Source organism: Podarcis liolepis (genome assembly GCF_965112155.1).
Source record: "Podarcis liolepis genome assembly, chromosome: 6".
Classification (NCBI taxonomy): Eukaryota; Metazoa; Chordata; class Lepidosauria; order Squamata; family Lacertidae; genus Podarcis; species Podarcis liolepis.
In genome coordinates, this window is record NC_139559.1 from 97,797,546 (window position 1) to 97,818,215 (window position 20,670).

General features: G+C 47.5%; 1 protein-coding gene across 2 annotated transcripts in view; it reads right to left on the bottom strand.

The window, feature by feature from the left end:
• The window catches only part of LAMC1 (laminin subunit gamma 1), a 118,142-nt gene that overhangs the window by 48,918 nt on the left and 48,554 nt on the right, over positions 1-20,670 (bottom strand). For both annotated transcript variants that reach the window (XR_014527086.1, XM_083507014.1), the window contains exon 2: positions 3,431-3,735. Coding sequence is in view for 1 of the 2 variants with exons in the window: in XM_083507014.1 (XP_083363140.1) it covers positions 3,431-3,735 (305 nt within the window). In the remaining variant the exon portion in view is untranslated. The remainder of the gene's footprint in view (positions 1-3,430; positions 3,736-20,670) is intronic.

The following is a 20,670-nucleotide window of genomic DNA, read 5'->3' on the forward strand; positions in this document are numbered from 1 at the left end:
GCTGACAACGTACTCCAAAGCTCTGAATAACCCCATCCAGTGGTTTCATGTAGATGTTGAACAACACAGGGGATAGGATTGAGCCCTGCGGAAGCCCACACTGAAGGTTCCACAGGGCTGAAAAGCATCCCCCAAGGAACAGCCTCTGGGAAAGACCATCCGAGTAGGACTGGAACCACCGCAAAGCGGTGCCACCCACCCCTAGTTCGGAGAGTCGCTCCAGTAGGATACCACGGTCGATGGTTTCAAAAGCCGCTGAGAGGTGGAGAAGAATTAACAGGGACATGTTTCCCTTATCTTTTTCTCGACAGAGGTCATCATACAGGGCGACCAAATCAGTTTCTGTGCCAAAACCCCGATTGAAATGGATCCAGAAATCAGTTTCTTCCAAAAGTGCCTGGATCTGGTCTGCGACTACTCACTCCAGAACCTTGCCCAGGAAAGGGAGATTAGCAACTAGCCAGTAGTTAGTTGGATTTTCTGAGTCCAGGGAAGGTTTCCTAAGGAGTGGTTTTACCACTGCCTCCTTCAAACAGGCAGGGACCACCCCTCTTGTAAAGAGGCATTGACCACCTCCCTGGCCCAGCCCGCTGTTTCTTCCCTGCTGGCTTTTATCAGCCAAGAGAGGCAAGGGTCTGGAGTGCAAGTGGTCACTCTGACTGATCCAAGCACCTTGTCCATATCGTTGAGCCTTACCTACTGAAACTCATCCAACACAACAGGACTAGACTGTGCTCTGGACACCCCATGGGATTCATCTCCTCTAACAGCAGAGTCAAGGTCTTGGTGGGTATAAGCGATGTTATCCTCAAAATGCTTTGCAGAAAAGTCACAGTGAGCTACCGTTGGTTCTACCATCTCCCTTGGGCCAGCCTGGAAAAGGCCCTGTACAACCTGGAAAGGCTCTACCGGACGACATAATGAGGGTGCCATGGAGGCAGTAAAGTAGGCCTTTTTTGCTGTCTTCACTGCCACTAGGGAGGCTCAATAATGAGCCTTTACCAGTGTTTGGTTGCATTCATTTGAATCTTTCCTCCACTGTTCAAGCCATCTCCCAGCTTGTTTCCTTGCCCTTATCTCCAGAGTATACCAGGGGGTCAATCGGGCTCCACGAAGTGGGAGAGGGCACTCAGTGGCATTCGGGTGTTCCAGAGGTCAACCACGGCTTCAACAGGTGCACCAGTCATATCAGCCAGAAAAACCCCCAGAGCCATTTGGAATCCCACTGGATCCATCAGCCGCCAAGGGTGGACCTTCCTAATAGGTCCCCCATCTCTGCAGAGGAGGAAAAGGTGCTGAAATTCTAAATCTAAACAGGAAGTGACCACAACAAGGGACTGGTGTCAATGTTCCGCACATTCAAATCACCGTCTTCCTGCCTAGTTGAAAAGACAAGGTCCAGAGTGTGGCCTTCCATGTGCATTGGGCCGGTGACATGTTGGGACAGCCTCATGGTTGTCATGGCAGCCATGAGGTCCTGAGCCACCCCAGAGCCAGCTGCCTTGGCATGGATGTTGACGTTTCCCAGAATCAGCAATCTGAGAGTCCTCAACGCCGCCTCCGAGACCAGCTCTGTCAGCTCAGGAAGGGAGACTGCTGGGCAGAGAGGCAGGCGGTAAACCAGCAGAATCCCTAATCTGTCCTGATTGGCCAATGCCAGGAACACACACTCTAGACCCCCCCCCCAACTGGACAGAGACCCTAGGGATAGAGAGAGAATCTCTATAGACTACAACAACTCCCCCTCCCCGACCCTCAAGTCTGGCCTGATGGTGCACTGAGTACCTCGGTGGGCACAGCTGGGTGTGACCAACTCCACCCTGTTCACCCACCCAGGTTTCAGTGATACATGCCAGATCAGCCTCCTCATAATCAGATCATGGGTGGTCCCTCCCTTCCCCTCATATGAAGCAATTCCCTACATCTTACCCTGATTAACGGAAAATGGCCAGTGATGATTTGCCTCAAGACCAACTGCCACACCCAAGGGGAAGATGGAGCCAGGTTCTGGTACATGATGCCAAAATATGGCTTAGCGTTACATCTGAACCATCCCAACAGCTCAACTCAACTAAGCAGCTGAGTCCTCAGGGATGCTAGTGTATCTTGGGATTTACTTCTATCCCATATCCTTCTTTCTAAATGGTTTGGAATGCTTTGCTTGGTCCAGGAAGTAGGGGAGAAATTAAAAAAATTAACCAAAGATATGTACATGTATTTGGTTTGCTGGAAGTTTTCCAGTCTCAGAACCAAGTACCCATGTATAATACACACAATGAATCATACTTACACAAATGCTTTGTTTTAAATTCTCAGCTTCCGCTTTCCCATAGACTCACCACAACCCAAGGGAAACCAGCATAATTGCTCCAGAAGAGATACCTGCCCCCCCAAGGCTCTTAGGCTCAAGCCTGTCTTTTCTTGGGAGCCTGCATTCCAGCACATACTGAAGAATCATCAGTGAGGCTTTCATGTTCACAGCAACCAGTATTTTTCCTGTTCATTTCATAGCTTTAAGATATGCTGATGCCAATTTGAAAAGGAAGCAGGCGGATCCCACGGAAAAACAAATACAACAGCGATGCAACACAACAGTTCTCTTTCCCTTAAAAGGAAGATGCCTGGTTTCCTTGTTAGGAGGTGTGACAGGATGTAAAATTAAATGGATCAGTTAAGCAAGAGGCAGTGATGGCCCCCAACTTAGATCGCTTTTGAAGAAGATTAGACAAATTCATAGCTATGAAGGCTATCCAACGGCACTGCACTTCTGAATTATGCTGCTGGAAACTGCAGGTGAGGAGAGTCCTGCTTGTGGTCTTCCCACGGCCAGTGGGACAACAGGACTAGATGGGCCATGGACCTGATCCACCAGGCTCTTCTTATGTCCTTATAAAAATCTGCACCAGTTTCCCCCTGCAATGAACCACTGGACCTACATGGTGGACCACAAAAACAGCCCAATTCCCAAGCTCTCCCATTACCATTTTACTAATTATTCTTCATCACACATGTGTATCGGTCTCCTTCAAAGGAGCAGACAGGTTGTTCTGTGGTTCCCATTCATTTCAATAGAGATTGTGCCTGAGAATGTGTGAGGAATTGCACCCTGAGGCTCAGATCTGTCCATTCCCACTGTGCTGCACTCAGGCACAAACCTGAAGCTGCGTCACGTCTCACGCCAGGGGTCTCCCTGACCAGCTGCTAAACAGCAAGATACAGAACACACCTGAAGAAGCAGGACCATAGATAACCTCGCTAACTAATGAAAACTGGAGCATGCTGTGGGCCTACATTGGGGTTATCCATAAAAAGTAGAGAGGAGCTGCCCAGTGTCTTCTTCTGGTTGTACCCAGGAGAGACTTAGATATGAAGAACTGAGATGTGCCTCAATCACAGCCTCTGATCCCGATCCAATCCCCATTCTCCTTACCTGCAAGACAGGGCTGTTGTCAAAGTTGTACGCGCTGGGCCTGCCCTCCAGTGTTGAAAAGGCTACGTTGCCCCCCGTGAGTGGAGAGATGTCACTGAACTCGTCTGTGCACAGGGCCTGCTGTTCATCCTCCCCGGTCCTGATGAAGGCACGACTGGATTTGCGGTAGGTGTTCTCGCATGAGCCACTGTAGTACTGGTAAGGCACCCAAGGGCCATCTTCCCGAGTGCGTTTGTAGATGGCAAAGCTCTCCGGCCGGCTGGTGTGAAATTTCAGGCGTACGTATGTAATATCAAAGGCCTTTCCTGTAAAAGAAGAAAAGTGTTGAGAGTTTGAGACTAAAGCACAAGAGCAGGAAGAGAGAGAAATATCTCTTCGTTCTTTTCAAAGTCTGCAGGGGCGACTTGCTAGAAATGTTTGTGTGAAAAATCAGAATGAGAAGCTATGTTTATAATATCAAAACAAAACGAAAAGGCTATGTTTGTCATACTGTAAACTTGTAAATGGTCGCTATCCTGGTTACTTGTGGCAAGAAAAGACATCAGGCAATAGGTTAGAGGGAGTTTTAGCACACTAGATGAGAATGGACACTTCTTCCCAGCTGAAAATGTGCCACAAATGTTTGAGAGTGGTGTGCATACACAGCTTTGTCATTTTACCTGCAAGGAGTGCAACTGGTATTTATTTTAAATTTTTCATAACAGCACAACTGCCCACTCTGTCATTTTACTAAAGGAAGAATTAATCAATAGCATTTGTATCCAGCCCGTCCTCCACATGAGCTCAGGGCAGAATGAATGGAACGTATCCTTTATTTGCCAAAGCAAGGCAGGTGAGTGATATATTGACCTGTTCATGGGGTCATGGGGCGGACAGATATTTTAACTCAGATCTATTGTGCCTAAGTACCATACTCTACCCGGGTCAACTCATGGGATGCAACTGTGGTGGTCCTTTCTTCCCCTATGCCAACAATGCCCAAGCAACTGAGGCTGAGGAGGATGAAAGAAGCACACTCCAAAAGTTAGCACTGAAGACAGGAGTCCTTGCTCCAACATAGGTCTCACTACCTCATGCGCATATGAAATGTGCAGCCGGTCTGCATGCAAGTCAATGAAACATGAGGCTTCTCCATGCATTTAATGCTTGATTTGGCCTGAAAGGAAAGCTGAGGGTGCAATGTTAGTGGTCATTGGATTACACTGTAGGGTTGTACACTACTCACCCAGCACAACGTGTAATATGGAGATAAAAGGAACAGGTAACACAGCACCGTCCTAGGCCAAAGTCCCACTTCTCCAGCACCCCATTCTCACAGTGTCCAACCAAATGCCTATGGGAAGTCTGCAAGCAGAACCCGAGTGCGACAGCACTCTCCGCATCCGATTCCCAGAAACTGGCAGTCTCCACCATATGGCCGTTGTTGCTAGCATCCCCTGATAACCACAAGCCCCATGCACCTGTCTAATCCCCTTCTAAAGCCATCCGTGCTGGTGGCCATCAGTACATATTATGGGGACAAAGTCCGGTTTAATTTTGTGCTGTGTGAAGAGGTTCACTGGATGACCCTGAGCATCTACATTTTCCACACCATGCACAATTTTGTACATGTTCCCCCTCTTATTCACCCTTTTTTCCTAAACTAAAAAGTCCCAAACATCACAACTTTTCTCATAGAGCCATTGTGCCCTATAACCTCAGGGTTACTGGAAGCTTCTCTCTCTGTTTCAGACCAAACCCCAACCTGCTATAAGGGGCTGATACATCTGGACAACACAGCATGGTTGCTGTGCAAACCACGTAGAAGCTGAGCTACACTGCAGGGTTGTCACTCTCTGGAGAGCGCTTGCCAGACAATGCAGCGCTAGAAAGACCGTAAGGCAGCTTCCTAAGCAAAATATCTGGAACACTTGAAAGTTTATATAAAGGCTAAATAAATAAATGCTAAAAAAACAACACCCCATTGCTTTGTTTTAAAAAGGTACTTGCATAATCTTGAGTCTCACATAATCTTTAGAACTCCAAAACAGCAGACATGTTTCTGTGTATGACACTGAATGAAACCACAGCAACTGGTTCAGAAGTGCAATATACGTTTCCCACAAAGATGACGGGCTCATACTTTCACTTTCCCTGTAGTTGACACAGCAAAGAGGAAATGCTGGAGCCAAGCCAGAGATCTGGGATCGTCGGGCCTCTTGTTGTGACAATCAGAGCCTTTGTTGGCTCCTCATTTCGTGCCATTATGGTTAGGATCAAGGAACTGTTTTCGACTCAACTTAGCCATCCCAGGAAGGAAGAAAAGGGGAATCCCCCTTTGATACTAATTCTTTGTAGGCAATCAAATGAAGAATAGCGTCAGGATTTATCAGCTTTAGCAAAAAGCAAACAAAAACCCCACTCTCTTCCACCCCACACCCCACCCCCTGCCCACCTACATACATTTCCCACCCAGTTTGTGAAAAGAGGCCTCTCCATTATAGATTCTTTCCATTTGCTGGCATATCCTCAAACAGGCTCAATAAACGTCAAATAAACCAGCCATGATCAGCTTTGAATCCTAGGAACGTTCGGCACTCCAGCATTTCACTCCCTTTAGCTCAGCAGTTTTACGAAGTATCTCTCTACAGGGAACTCTTCCTTCATCAAGTTATCTGAAAAGGAACCCCAACCCACAGCAAGGTGGTTTGGGGGCACATTGGGGGGCAGCCTTGCAAATACAGGTACAAATGCTGCTACCCCCAGAAACTTTTACCGTTTATACATTGATGGTCTGGAAACAGAACAGACGTTGGGGCACAGCCCAGGGAAAGGGAAGCACGTTTAAGGTCAACTGTTTTCAATGGGAAAATCCACTGGCAAGTAAGCTGGAACTTTGCCTCCATTTGTCACCTCTCTTCTAGTTACAAAAGCTTCCCTGTCTGGTCAGCTGGATGCAAGTCATAGCTTGCCACAGCCAGCCAAATGAACAGCTCTATCACCAAGGCTAGGGATAGGAACCTTTGGCTCTCCAGATGTTGCTGGACTACAACTCCCATCAGCCCCAGAAAGCATGGCTAGTAGCTAGAGGTGATGGGAGTTGTAATTCAGCAACATCTGGAGGGCCAAAGGTTTCCCAAGGGAACTGCAAATGTACTCTGGAGCAACTCTGTACTCTCACGTGGTTGTGAATTGCAGGGCCAGTGATAAAGGGTGGAAGGGAAGATGTCGTCAGCATTTTTGGTGTTTATTCCTCAGCAAGACCATTGGTAGTAGAGGACAGTTTGAAAGGAACTGATCTATTACAGCACTGCATCAGAATTATAACAGCCTAACTGTTAGTTGGGGGATTTGTGGCCCAGTGGGAAACATGCTACTCTTGGCCTAATTTCATGAAAACCTCAGCATCCTCTGGCTCTCTGAAAGCCGCATGCCTACAGTCCTTCCTAGAAATCACTTCTGCTTCGTATTTGTGTGTGTATATGCATAGAAATGCACGGGGTGTTAGAGGACGGGTGGGGGGGACATGCTCCTTCTGGGTAGTCCACCCACCACTGGTCCCCACTCTGCACTCAGCTCTCAACTGTGACTCGTAGAAACTGTCAGCATTCAGTAGCAGCCACATGCCAGGAACGGCTTGGACTCGGCTAACCAGGTGAGGGTAGCAAATGAGTTTCAAATCCTTGGTGATTTAGGAACTGCATGTGAAGATAGACTCCAGCCAATTGAGTGGACGAGACCAGTAGTGGGTCTAATGGTCAAAAAGGCGGTTTCTACACATGCTGTGGAGGGAAGTGAGGAGCAGGTGGGGCTTGTCAACCTAGGAAGGTAACCCACCTAGGAGAAGGAAAGCACTGATCCTAAGCGTTTGCTGCCTTGCACCTACACTCATTTGTGAGAGCGGCTTCGGGAGTAAACCCTGAGGAACAATCTGTACCCACTGACTTGTGGGACATCTTTTGGAGAAGAAAGGGCTCAGGAGTAAACCCAACGCAAATCCGGAGTGGAGTCCCTAAGGCAGTTGGATGGTGTCTTGTAGGTCTCCCTCTGGCAACTCCTGAAAAGAATAGGAGCCAGGGCCATGGGGACTTTGCCCCCCCTAAAATATTTGAGGGGGCTGGAGCCCCACAAAGTTGATGGCCATTGCCATTCAAATGGTGTGCATGCACCACATCATGTGATCAATTATGTGGGGCAGGGCTGACCTTATTCAGGTTGGCACCCCTGCAACCACACTGGTGCCAAACATCCGTGAGGCTGAGAGGGGATCTCATCATCTAGGCAGCCCAGGACCTCCAGACATTCTGCCCAGGCTTGTCCCCTGGCGGGAGTTCACTTTGGTGCTGCTCATGCAGCATGAATGTGATAAAGAAAGAAACAGGGGGAACACACGTGTAATCCTGCAACAATAGACTCTCTACCCACGCAGGCTGCAGCCTCCCCTCCCAAACTTTTCCTTTGGGGCAAAGTTCCTTAAGTGGGGAAAAGGTTCTCCCCAGCAAAAAGGCAATGGAGCAAAATACTTAAAATTATGAGGCATGTTCTCGACCGTATCAGCTGGGCAGTGCGGATGGCACATTTTTGAAGGGGTGGTGCTGAGAAAGTGACAGAAGGAAAGCAGCTTTCATTTATGCATTTATAATGGACATGGAGAATCCATTATAAGAGCTCCAAGAGTTACATGTGGGGGTGTAAAAAAAAAACCCCACCCTCCTTTTTGAACTGGGAATGAAATGAGCATTCTTAAGCTTCACTGTTCAAGAACACTGGCACTTCTGTTAAGAGACGCTTCAAGGAATTTTCTTTAGCAAGAGCTTGCTAGACAGCCTTCCACCACAGTTGTAGCAACAGGGGATGGTGCTTATTGTTTTCAGATTTTACAGTGGAGCACACTGGCTGCCATTCCTCAGTCTGGGTGGATAACTAGGAATGATTTTTATTTTTTGTCAACGGCCTCCTGAAAAGCTCCAGACAAATGACTCCTGTGCTACTCCCAGTCCACAAGGCAGCCCAATGCACTGTGGGCTCCCCTTGCTGCTATGTCCTGGTGGCATCAGAAAGAATAAACCTGCGGAAGAAGAAGAACTAGAGAGCTGCCCCTGGGGTGCCTGAAGCCGTTAACAAGAGTTACAACTGTGGGAAGAGCCAATAAATAAATAAATAAATAACGCTCCCACCCCCACCTTCCTCTCAGGGCTTCTTGGCTGTGAGAAAAGTTCCCAGAGTGAGGTATACAGCTGCACACCAGCTGTTATTGTTTCACCTCAGTGGGCAGGATTGTATGCACACACTCTCTCACCATAATAAATGCATGATGCAACTAAGCAACAAAAGCAGATACCGCAGAATGCCCTTTGCCCAACACTGCAACAGAGATGAGGATAGTTTGTGAGTGCATGTGTGCAAGCGCAAGAGTGTGTGTGCATGCGCGCACACACACAAACATGCACAATTCAAGCACAAAAGAACACACAGCCATTTATGACTGGCTAACATCTCAAGGAGAATAGATTTCTTAAACTTTGAACAATTTCTGTTACCCACTGATCACACCTGTTGCCATAACAAGTCACCGAGATTCCTTTCCTCATGAAAAATTGTCATGTTTGCTGTGGCACCTTAAAGTCTAACAAATTTACTGTGCCACAATTGCTTTCACATATAAGACCCTATTTCGCATGCTCAATGTGGCTTGTGAGAGGTTGTCAATGTTACACACATGTGGGTTTGCAGGGTGTGTGCAGTCACCTGTGCACTTCTTAGTCATGCAAGGAGACTGGTGTGTAACAACGCAATAACTGCAATAAGATGCACTAGCATATTCACAGTTTAATTGTGTCCCTCAGATTGTCCCTGTTGTTGTTGGCACCTGTCTGTCTTGAGAGACAATGGCATGTGCCTCCAGGGGTGAAGTCAAATCGCTGTGTTAGCAGCGACCTCCTCAGGGTGAAGACTGTCTGGAGGCCCTGGGCTGCCCAGACGACAAGACCTCTCTCTCGGTCTCGCTGATGTGGTCCAAAGGAAAGCACAGCAATATATGTGGCTGCAAGCATTCCCAGGAGGAGGCGTACAAGGTGCCATGCAACTGTCTTAGGAACTCTACTCTGCATTTTTTTACTCCTTAGTCTTTTCTTCTTCCAAAGATATCCTGCAAGGCAGTGGAGGTTTCAGAACTCGGGTTTTCCTTCCCGGGTTGAGGAACCCCATCTACTCCCGACTTCCTTCTACAGCACAGGTAGAAACTGCCTTGACAGTTGGACCCATTTAATGGTCTTGCTCCCTCAGTGCTATAATTTGTGTGTGTACTCATCAGTACATCTCTGTAGCAGGTGGCGCTGTGGGTTAAACCACAGGGCCTAGGACTTGCCGATCAGAAGGTTGGCGGTTTGAATCCCCACCACGGGGTGAGCTCCCATTGCTCGGTCCCTGCTCCTGCCCACCTAGCAGTTCGAAAGCACGAAGTGCAAGTAGATATATAGGTACCACTCCTGCGGGAAGGTAAACGGCGTTTCCGTGCGCTGCTCTGGTTCGCCAGAAGCAGCTTAGTCATGCTGGCCACATGACCTGGAAGCTGTACGCCAGCTCCATCGGCCAATAAAGCGAGATGAGCGCCGCAACCCCGGAGTCGGTCACGACTGGACCTAATAGTCAGGGGTCCCTTAACATTTACCTTTAAGATAGCAGTAAATGCTGCCGCTGTGGTGATAATTACATATAAGCAGGTATGCAAAGAATTTCAGCTCACATGATACTTCTTCCATGCAAATGAGCCAGTATTTGGGAATTTGATAACAATGTATAAATTGACCCACACTGGAAGAGATAAGGAGTTCCTTTCTCCTCTGGAGTGCTTAAGCTTAGACTGGAAACTGCAGTCTTTGTACTGTGTCACGAAGCAGCAAAGCTTGCACTATGAACAGCAGGACCACAAGGGGCACAGATTTTAATAGCCAATGCCAAAGCCAATATATATTTTTAAAAACCTCCTGGCACACAACCTCATATTTCCCAGGCTTTGTTTCTTCCATTTCAACCCAAACTAAAACACCAATAACTTGGATTTGCAAAAGCAAGTTTCTGGAGAGGCCATAAATGTGGGCTCCTTCCATCAATGCTGTCCATGGGAAAGTCTAGCATGCATGAGCTACAGAGGCAACAAGCCTTAAGCAAAGGCAACCAGATGTTTTGCTTGCAGGTGTCATATTATAAAACAGTTCAAAAACTGACCACTGTGCTAATGCAACAGAACAAAACCCACAATGGGTCAATAAAATACTAAAGCTTGGGTTTCAAAAGGCTGGTGTGTGCATGCGGCTTTTCAGTCTTCCTTTTTCAGCAACCACCCTGGCCCCAAATGTTGGGTGGCCTTCCAAAAGTGCCCCTCTGAAGCCATCTCTCTTGCTTGCTTCTCAAAACCCACCTTTTCCATGAAGCGTGTAGAACAGTCCACTAGTCCACATAACCCGCTGCTGTAACTAAGCTGAAGTATGTGTAACCGAAAATAATAAAAATATTATTTCTGGTTTCCTCCTGCTCCCATTTCCCTCCCTTTTCTCTGCTGTCTCAATTTTGATGTTATAAGCCCCTCAAAGCAGGGGGTGCCCTTCCTGAATTTGTAAGCATTTTGTATAACATTACAATGCAGGCAATACTTCCCATTTGTGCATGTTTGGCACACGCATGACCGCTGACACACATGCCGTTTTTGGCACCAGAAGGGGGCAGGGGCAGAACGAGCTTACAGGCGTCCCACTGACGTGCGCGGTGCCTTGGAAGACAACCCCTGTGTAAATGGGGAGTTGCCTGTGTATAATATTAATAGATAATCAAGGCATCCCTCAAAAACGTCGCCTTGCGAGATTATTATTCCTAACATGGAATTCAAAGCATGGTCCCATTACAGCACAGAGGATTCCAATGAATAACATGTAAGAACAGAAAAATCTCCAGACTAACATAAAAATCACACTGAGGTATTATTGTTTCACGCTTGAACCACGAAAGTTGGGTAATCCCAAAAGGTCTATAACTCGCTCTATTGCTTAGTGGCTGCTGAGAAAGTCATTCAAATCAATTGTTTTTCCTTTCCTATGCGCACCACAGGACATGGGGGGGGGGGCATAAGAAATTAAGCTTTGTAGTTTGCTGTTCAGCAATTACTGGAAAGAATAAATAAGCAAGCCTTTTTCTCCCAAAAATCTGGCTCGGAGGAAAGGCCACAAAATTGGGAATGTTTGCCTGGTTTAGAAATAACTGTTTCTGAGACAAAAAGGTTTACAACACAGATTACCACTGAACTTTCTGGTGTTGAGGGATTTAATTTTTTTATCACTTGCTTTTATTTTAGAAGTTATTTCTAAACCATTTTTGGGGGGAAGATGGATGGAGAAACTAAAGAGTGATGAGATAAGCATACTTTTATTTTTAATAACGAAAAAACCCCTCACTGCAATGAGCCTCTTAAGGGGTTTGCCAATTGGCAATTTGAATCCACACAATGGAGTGAGCTCCCTTTGCTCCGTCCCAGCATCTGTCAACCTAGCAGTTAAAAAGCCTACCAGTGCAAGTAGATAAATAGGTACAGTAGCAGTGGGAAGGTAAACAGCGTTTCCATGCACTCTGGCACTCATCATGGTGTCCCGTTGTCAGTTTAGTCCTACTGACCACATGACCAGTAAAGCTGTCTGTGGACAAAAACCGGCTCCCTCGACCTGAAGAGAGATGAGTGCCGCACCCCATAGTCACCTTTGACTGGACTTAACGGTCCAGGTCATTTACCTGTTTACCTTTTTACTATTTAGGAGAAGCTGGGAGGGGGAAGGGATTTGGAGCCAAGAATCAGTAGGTGGGAAAAGGTAATGCTATTCTAGGCTGCACAGAATCACAGAACAATAGAATGGTCAAGTTGGAAGGGACCCCTGAAGGTCATCTAGTTCAACCCCCTGCAATGCATGGAAATGTCAACTAAAGCATTCATGGCAGATGGCAATCCAATCTCTGTTGAAAAACCTCCAAAGAAGGAGAGTCCACAACCTTCTGAAGGAGTCCATTCCACTGTCAACAGGGTGCAAGAGTATGTTATTTCAAGGGAAGTAACAGTACCGCTCTACTCTGCCTTGGTCAGTCCACACCTGGAGTACCATGTCCAGTTCTGGGCACCATAAATCGAAAAGGATATTGACAAGCTAGAGTTGTGTGTGGAGGAGGGATACCAAGATGATTAAGGGTCTGGAAACCAAACCTTATGAGTAATGGTTGAGAGAGTTGGGTTTGTTTATCCTGGAAAAGAGGAGACTGGGAGGAGATATGATAGCTATCTTCCAATATTCAAAGGGCTGTCACATGGAGAATGAAGAAAGCTTGCTTTCTTCTTTTCTCTGGCAGGTAGGACCAGAACCAATGGATTAAAATTACAGTGGTACCTTGGTTTAAGAACAGCCCTGTTTTCGAACCATTTGGTATTCCGCAAAACCGGAAATAGTGTTCCGGTTAGCTAATTTAACCTCGGTCTACGAATGGAAGCCCAATGGTGGAAGGGCACCAGCAATGGGAGGCCTCATTAGGGAAAGTGCACCTCGGTTTAAGAATGGCTTTGGTTTAAGAACGGACTTCCAGAATTGATTAAGTTCGAAAACCAAGGTACCTCTGTACAAGAGGGGAGATTCCAACTCAACATCACAAAGAATTTCTGACAGCATGGGCTGTTTGACAGTGGAACAGACTCCCACAGGAGGGGGTGGACTCTCCTTCCATGGAGGTTTTTAAGCACAGGCTGGGTAGCCATCTGTCATGGATGATTTGTCTGAGACTCCTGCTTGGCAGGGGGTTGGACTCGATGGCCCTTGTGGTCTCTTCCAACTCTATGATTCTATGATTCTATGAAGTGAGTTGGACTAGGTGACCTTCAGTCCTTTCCAACGTTACAATTCTATGATTTTCTACTCCTCTACTGAAACGACCTCCCTCTTGAACAGTTTCTCCTGGGGGAGTGTGGCTATCAGGGTTCAAATACACATGTTTATATGTAACATGTACTTAGGCCCTATGGGTTAAATTACACATTTACACCAGCAAACAAGTGTCTATTAGTGCACATGCTTCACTCTTCCGACACTATTTTTCTTTGAAGCCAGGCTTCTAGTTGATGCCCAGAACCAAACCAGCATATTTTAAGTAGAAAACAAAAACAAAACCCAAGCCCAGTCATTTCAGCATGCCAGTGTCAGAAAGCCTTTAAAGAAATGGTTTATTTATTCCAAAGAAGAGCAGAAGGTCAACTTTTGCCTTTCTTCAGATGCCAAAAATATTAGGGTTGGCTTAAAGGATGGGCTTCATGCTACAAAACTAGCTTCATTATTTTTGCTTTATACTACCAAAAGGGATGGGCTTTGTGCTAGAAAAGTGGATTTTAAGTTTTATATTAACCTTGTGCTGAGTTACTCTGCACAAAAGGTGCATGCAGGTCGAAACAGAATGGATAGAAAATGCATTTAAAATGTTTTCTTCAGAGAGGAAGTGTGTTAGAAAGTACAGCAGCAATATATTTTCCTCTTGCAGAAAGGAGAGAGCAACTTCGATAATCTTGATGAAGAAAGATAACCCTTTCGAAAAGCTTCCATACCTGTTTCAGCTACATTCTTTGCCACGCTGGACTGTCTCTACTGGACTGTCCACACATCATTAGTTGTTCTATTATGCTTCTCCAGTGCTATCACATGTTTGTTGTCTGGAGGAGCACTCTTGCACTATACTGCAACAAAAGCAGGACAAAAACCCCAGAACATCTGTGTCAGGAAAAATTATAGGATTTTGCAGGAAACCACAGGGCATGCACCTACTGCAAATGAAAAAGAATGATTTCCCGCAAACTTACTGGATGTACAATGCCACTGAAAGTGTACTGTATATAACTGCCCTGATAACAATCATGAGCACAAATAATAAGGAATGCTCAATTAAAAGGGTGTCTGGGAGAGTGAGGGGAGATGTGGAAGTTGCTCATGCTTCACCTTTCACCTGAAGTGCTCCCAAGGCTGCAAGCATCCCTAGTGCCACAGGGAGAGTGCACGTGTTCTGCATGTATGGAGCTTCTAGCCTTGCCACTTTAAAAGAAAGACCTTAAGTACCGAGGATGCTAAAGTCACAGCCCAAAATCAAGAGACGAATGTATAGTACTTTGCTAGACTAATGATTGTTTTAACACAGTTCGAGCCATATTAGCTGTATACCAGGATAAGCAAAGTTGTGCACAGGGGCACTCCCCTCCCCAGTCACCCCAGCCTCCAGGAAGACCAGCCACCAGCAGCCCCCTAGATAAAATGCAGTCCACTAACCAGGCCATCAAATCTCAAACTAGGAGACCAGGGAAGGTGCTGTGGCTTTAATCATTTTGACTTGGGGGCAGGGTGTTTGGGCCTATGCCATCTCCCCCCCCCCCAAGCGTTCCTCTAGTTAAACTAGGTGTTGGCTGAGGCAATAAATGTTCTGCTGTCACACTGCAGCAAAGGAGTAAGACACAAAAATAGGGCACTGAGGAATGGGTGGCCCGGCTCAAAAGCTGCAAACCAGCACTACCTCATGACTCTATCCCAAAGATTTCGTCTTCTTTGCTGAGAAGTGGTTTTTTTAAAGTTCCTGTCAGCAGCAGCAAAGGAAGCTGGACTGAAATGACTTTGGGGGGCAGGAGGTTCTCGCCTCCTTGATCTCTTTGCATGAATACCAACAATGCTAAGGAAGTGCTACAGCCTTGAATCTATAAATAGAGAGAGAAGGAAAAGTATGGCCATGTCCATGAAGGCCCCTCTCTTATTCTCAGAGCACAAAAGCCCCATTGTCTTTGTGCTCTTCAGAACGGATGGATAATTTATATCATAAAATACCCCTGCCAGCTGACGCTCCTCATAAAAGTGCCAGATTGTGAGAATATTGCCTGCATGAGATAAGCATAGGCTGAAATCCTCCCACTCTTGATCCCTGCTCGGGAGCTCAGCCTTTCTCAATAGCCAGTACATTTAACTTAAAAAAACAAGCAATTCTTTGGGAGTAAACAATGTTCATCCAGGGACCTATGGGCAAAGGTGGCAGTGGAGACAGAGAACGCTACCTGATCAACTCAAGAGCCACACAGGCTATTTTCTCGCAGGAGTGTGTTCGCTGCAAGCAGATGCAAGGCAAGAAGCTTCCCTCTCGTCCATCACAGAGACTGCTATACAGGGTCCACTATGGGCACGATTCCTGCAGCCACTTCCTTCAGGCACAGTATTAATGGGGGAATGCTGCAAACACATCTGACTCCTAGAACACGCAGTGTCTCCCTGAGGCACAAAAATGAATGCCTCAGAGTAAACACCCTCTGTTAAGTCTAAGACATAAACAGCAAGGAAAATATTCCTTCAAGGGAGTTCCCCCTCACACACCCTCCATGGATATGCACTTTTAACATTTACAGAACACTCTCCCATGCAATGTACAGAAAACAATGCACCCTTAAAAGGAACAGAAATCAAAAGGTAGAAATTTACAGTAAAACAGTCAGAGAGTTACACACACAAAAACGATGCTAAATCCCCATGGCCAGGTGAAATAAAAATGCCCCAAGGCCCCCAACAAGCCACCTAAGAACTCATTTGCCTTAAATAGTTACCAGCACGTCAAAGTTAGAAGTTGAGTCAAAAAGCAGCTGTATTTAAACATACATGGGACTCTCTTGTGTGAGGTCAGCACATCTGAGATCAGTATGCTGTGCTGACATGTTAAAGTTGAATGCACAGGTGCTGCCAATCCAATTAAAACATGAGTTAAGCAAGTTTTTGTATTTTTTCTACACATTTTGTTGTTGTTAAAACTAAGCCTCAGGCTAAATGTAAAAGGTCCAAGTAGTTGGGATGGTAGCGCAACATCTCTTGTGTTAAAAGGCTGGAGTCTTAAAGCAGAGAAGCAAGAGAGGAAGCTGAACGTCTCCCCCATCCATTACTCCTCCCTTCTGCCCTCGCTTCTTGGGGCAGAACCTGGCTAAGAAATAAACGGGAGGGAAGGCAGTTTTGGGACAAGCATAGTCAGGAGAAAGGTTCAAGCATCTAAGAACATAAGGAAAGACCTGCTGAATCAGATCGAAGGTCCATCCAGTCCAACGTCCTGTCCTCACAGTCATCAGGCAGATGCCTGGGGGAAGCCTGCAATGGGTATTCAGAGGCATATTGCCCTAGACAGGGGAGAAAGAACCCCCCGCATCTCTACGCATGAAACCAACCTCCTCCTCTGCCCACAAACACTATCTTACTGCAATGTTCTAAGCACAGGTCTGCTATGGTGTCATGTCTACTTCCTTGGACCCAAAGTCCCACTATGCATCATGGAGGTTCTTCCTTTGTCAGCCTCCAAGCTATCAGATTGATGCTCAATCTCTATTTGTGGTCGAGAGAAGGCAAAAAGAATAGCTGAGGTGAGCAGAGAAGGAGGTGGCTAAGCACCTTTCTGAAGAGTTTTGCAACACTGCCATAATGTTTAGATAAGACACTGGTTACAAGACCATCTTCCGACTGTGAATTCACGGACTCAGTGAAGAAGCTTCTCTCTTTAAGAAGTCGTGCCACATCATTTCAATTCAGGGGAGAAACCAATAAATTCATCAATTCCTAGTGAACATTTAATGCACACCCATATCAACACTTTACCTTTCTCTCAATTTTTTTTGGGGGGGGCAGGGGCGGAGAGGTTGGAAGATCTGGACATTCACTGCTTCCCCACCCCTGGCGCTGTGGTCTAAACCACTGAACCTCTTGGGCTTGCTGATCGGTGGTTCGAATCCCCGCCACAGGATGAGCTCCCGTTGCTCTGTCCCAGCTCCTGCCAACCTAGCAGCTTGAAAGCACGTCAAAGTGCAAGTAGATAAATAGGTACTGCTCTGGCGGGAAGGTAAACAGCATTTCAGTGTGCTCTGGTTTCCATCAGTGTCCTGTTGCGCCAGAAGGAGTTTAGTCATGCTGGCCACATGACGCGGAAAGCTGTCTGTGGACAAATGCCGGCTCCCTTGGCCTGAAAGCGAGATGAGCGCCGCAACCTCATAGTCACCTTTGATTGGACTTAATCATCCAGGGGTCCTTTACCTTTTACGTGCATTGAAAGGCTGAGTAGCTGGTTCCAGCCCTCTCTCTGGTTTTAGGCATGCTATTAGGCTCAGCCCAATTAAAAATTTGCAGGGGTGTTGCAGTGATTATTGAAAATGTTATGTCAAAAAATATACATGTTGTTCATATCATTTAATGTATTGATGCGTTCTCTCATTGATGGTGACCACAACCAGGCTTTGCTGCGATGTCTCACCCATTTCTTATCTCAAGCCTCTTTCACCTGCGCCACTAATGTCACTTCTCTAGCACATCCCTTTGGGTCATCTTGATCTATGGCACTCCTCACACTAGGCCCGGGCAATAGATCAATATATCGCCCAGGACCAGTATGAGGAGCAGACCATGATGTCGGCTCCACTCTGCGGCATATCGCTGGTGAAACCACTACCGTTCCTGAGTCCCTCTGCTAGCAATGCTCACAGACTCTTGACTCCCTCCAGCGGGCGCTGCTAGCAGAGGGACTCGGGAGCAGGAGGGGTCTCGCCAGCCAAATACCGCTGAGTGAAAGCGACATGGCACTCTGCCCTCACACTGCGCAGGAGGAGAAACAAGCTGCATCAGTGAGGCACCGGTGCATCTCTAAACTGCTCGGCTGAGGAGTGTGCGGTTGCCACTCCCCTCAGCCGAGCAATTAAAGGATCCCCCAGCTTGGTGCTGGCTTCCACGCAAGTGGGGGGGGGCGCACTGGGGATGGCTCTGCTGGGAGGGCTCCTGATCCCCAGCAGAGCCACACGAAGGAGCCCCGAAGCTTCCCCCGCTCATCCACAAGCAGGGAGAGGACAGGGGATGGAGAAGGCTTCCCATCCCCAGTAGAGCCATGCAAACAAGCTGTGTTGCCCCAGCCCACTAGGTGCTGGGGTGAAACCGCCTCAGCCCCCACGGTGAGAGCTGCAGCAGTTTGACCCGGCACCTCGCAGGCTGAGGCCAATGCAGATTATTTTTTCAACATCGTGGTGTATCGCCATGTTGAAAAGCTGATTATCACCTAGCTTTAGTTTCCACTATGTTCAGTTCATGCTGTTCCTACATGCCTCTGAATTTTACTATCTCACTTAATTCATCCTATTTATCTTTGTCTTCCTTCAAATCCCCCCTTGGGCTCATGAGACAATTTTTTAAAAAAGATAAAGATTTCTACCTCTTCCCAACGTCTGTGTGCATTCCCTTAGCTGCCCCATATCACTGCCCCCGTCAACATCTGCCTTCCTCCATCCATTGTCATTTTCAAAAAGAGATTAAAGCCCACCAGACTCCCAGATAATATTAGCATCCTCCCTCTTCCCTCATATATTGGGTATCTCTTTAGATCAGTGTTTCCCAACCTTTTTTGGGCAAAGGCACACTTGTTTGATGAAAAAAATCTCGCGGCACACCACCATTACAGCCCCATGACGTCAGCGCGCAGCGTCACGCCGGGAGGGACGCACGAAAGTGAATGTTTTCAATTTTTTTCCCTCCCCCTTGCCGGGGAACCTCCAAGCTTTGGGGGTGGGGGGGGGAGGAGGCAGCAAAGCGAGGGACTGAGGGACGGCGGCAGCTGAGGCGGCGGCGGCTGTTGTGGTGGTGGCGGCGATAGCGGGCGGAGGGGGGGCGGCGGCGGGGCCGAGGTGGCCGGCGGCGACGGGGGAGGCGGCGGCGGGTGGAGCAGGAGGGCGGCCGAGGCCGGTGAGGGAGTAGGGTTGCCCGGGGCTTGAGGAGCCGTCGCCGGGAGTTGCTGCTGCTGTTGTTGCTGCTGCTGCCCGGACATGCCGGCCTCCTCCTCGTCCGCTGTCTCGCGCTCCTCCCTTTTGCACGCGCTGCCCCGCCGCCGCCCCATTGGCTGGGTCCTGTCAGCTGATCCTGTGTTATTTCCTGTGTGTGTGTGTGTGAGGGGAAAATGGAGAGAGAAACCTCGGCACCACCACCGCGGAGCCGCCCCCGGCTCGACGCGGATCCTCGCCGCCGCCGCCTCTCACCGCCCGACTCGCCCGCCTCCCTCCCACGGCACACCAGCCAACGTCTCACGGCACACTAGTGTGCCGCGGAACACCGGTTGGGAAACACTGCTTTAGATGATACCTACAAATATACAGGAAATCTCTGTTGAAAACCTGTCTTCCATGGGCCATGTAATTCAGGCCCCTGTTGACTAACTAGACAAGACAGAACACTCAAATTTTATTTTTCAATTAGAACTGTCACTTGGTCACAGAAAATTCAGCAGACTACTTTTATGAGTCTTCATAAATGCAATCAGCCTGTGAATAAAAGAGGGGAAGCCACTTTTTTAAAAATTATGCACGTCACAGCACACACCCTTTCAGGAGACCATCTCCTCACCAGAGGAGAAGATGGTGCCTGCCACCCAAGGATTTGTTAGTGCCTCTATTGATGGCACAGGTGAATTACTGAAAGCGCCAGGTGAGCTTCTCTAGGGAGAACATTCCATAACCACCACTGGAAAAGTTCTCCACCCTATGAAATTCAGACTGAAAGAAAGCTTAAGTAAGGGCTGCTTATTGTTAATATATTTTTCTGTCTCCCATAAGAACCCATGTTTAAGAACCCATTCGGATGAAAACTGGGGTATAAAGGGGTATAAATTAATTAATATATTGATTCAATGGTGCCCCTGATGTAGTTTCACCAATTTTCTGCATGAAGCTGTGTGTGTAACCACCCCATTACAGAACACGGAGGGCAGGGCTAGCTGCTGCACAATGAACAGGCAGAGTTTTACTGGGGGAGTGGAGGGGGTGGGAGAGGGAGGGAGGAAGCCACAGGCATCTAGACAAGGGAGTCTTATCATTCAGAGCAGGATTTGTACTATCTACAAAGCTCGACCCTTCAGCAGGCAAGGCTTCAGGAAATACTAGGTCCCTCTGGGAAATTTAGCAAGGCCTCTGTAACTAAGCTTAAACTCCCACTACCCCCATTAGCTCACACATTCTTCCAGTGCGCCAGGAACAAAGGCCCCATTGACTTGGGCATGTAGGCGGCAGAGACAGTAAAAGGCTGTCTAACACATTATTCCGTGACAATGTGGTGCAGGGCTGAGCTCCTGATTCAAGCCACTTTTTCTTACAAGAGCCTCTCACTGCAATACAGCTGCCTTCTGCCTCACGCCATTCACAAAAAAATCTGGTGACATTT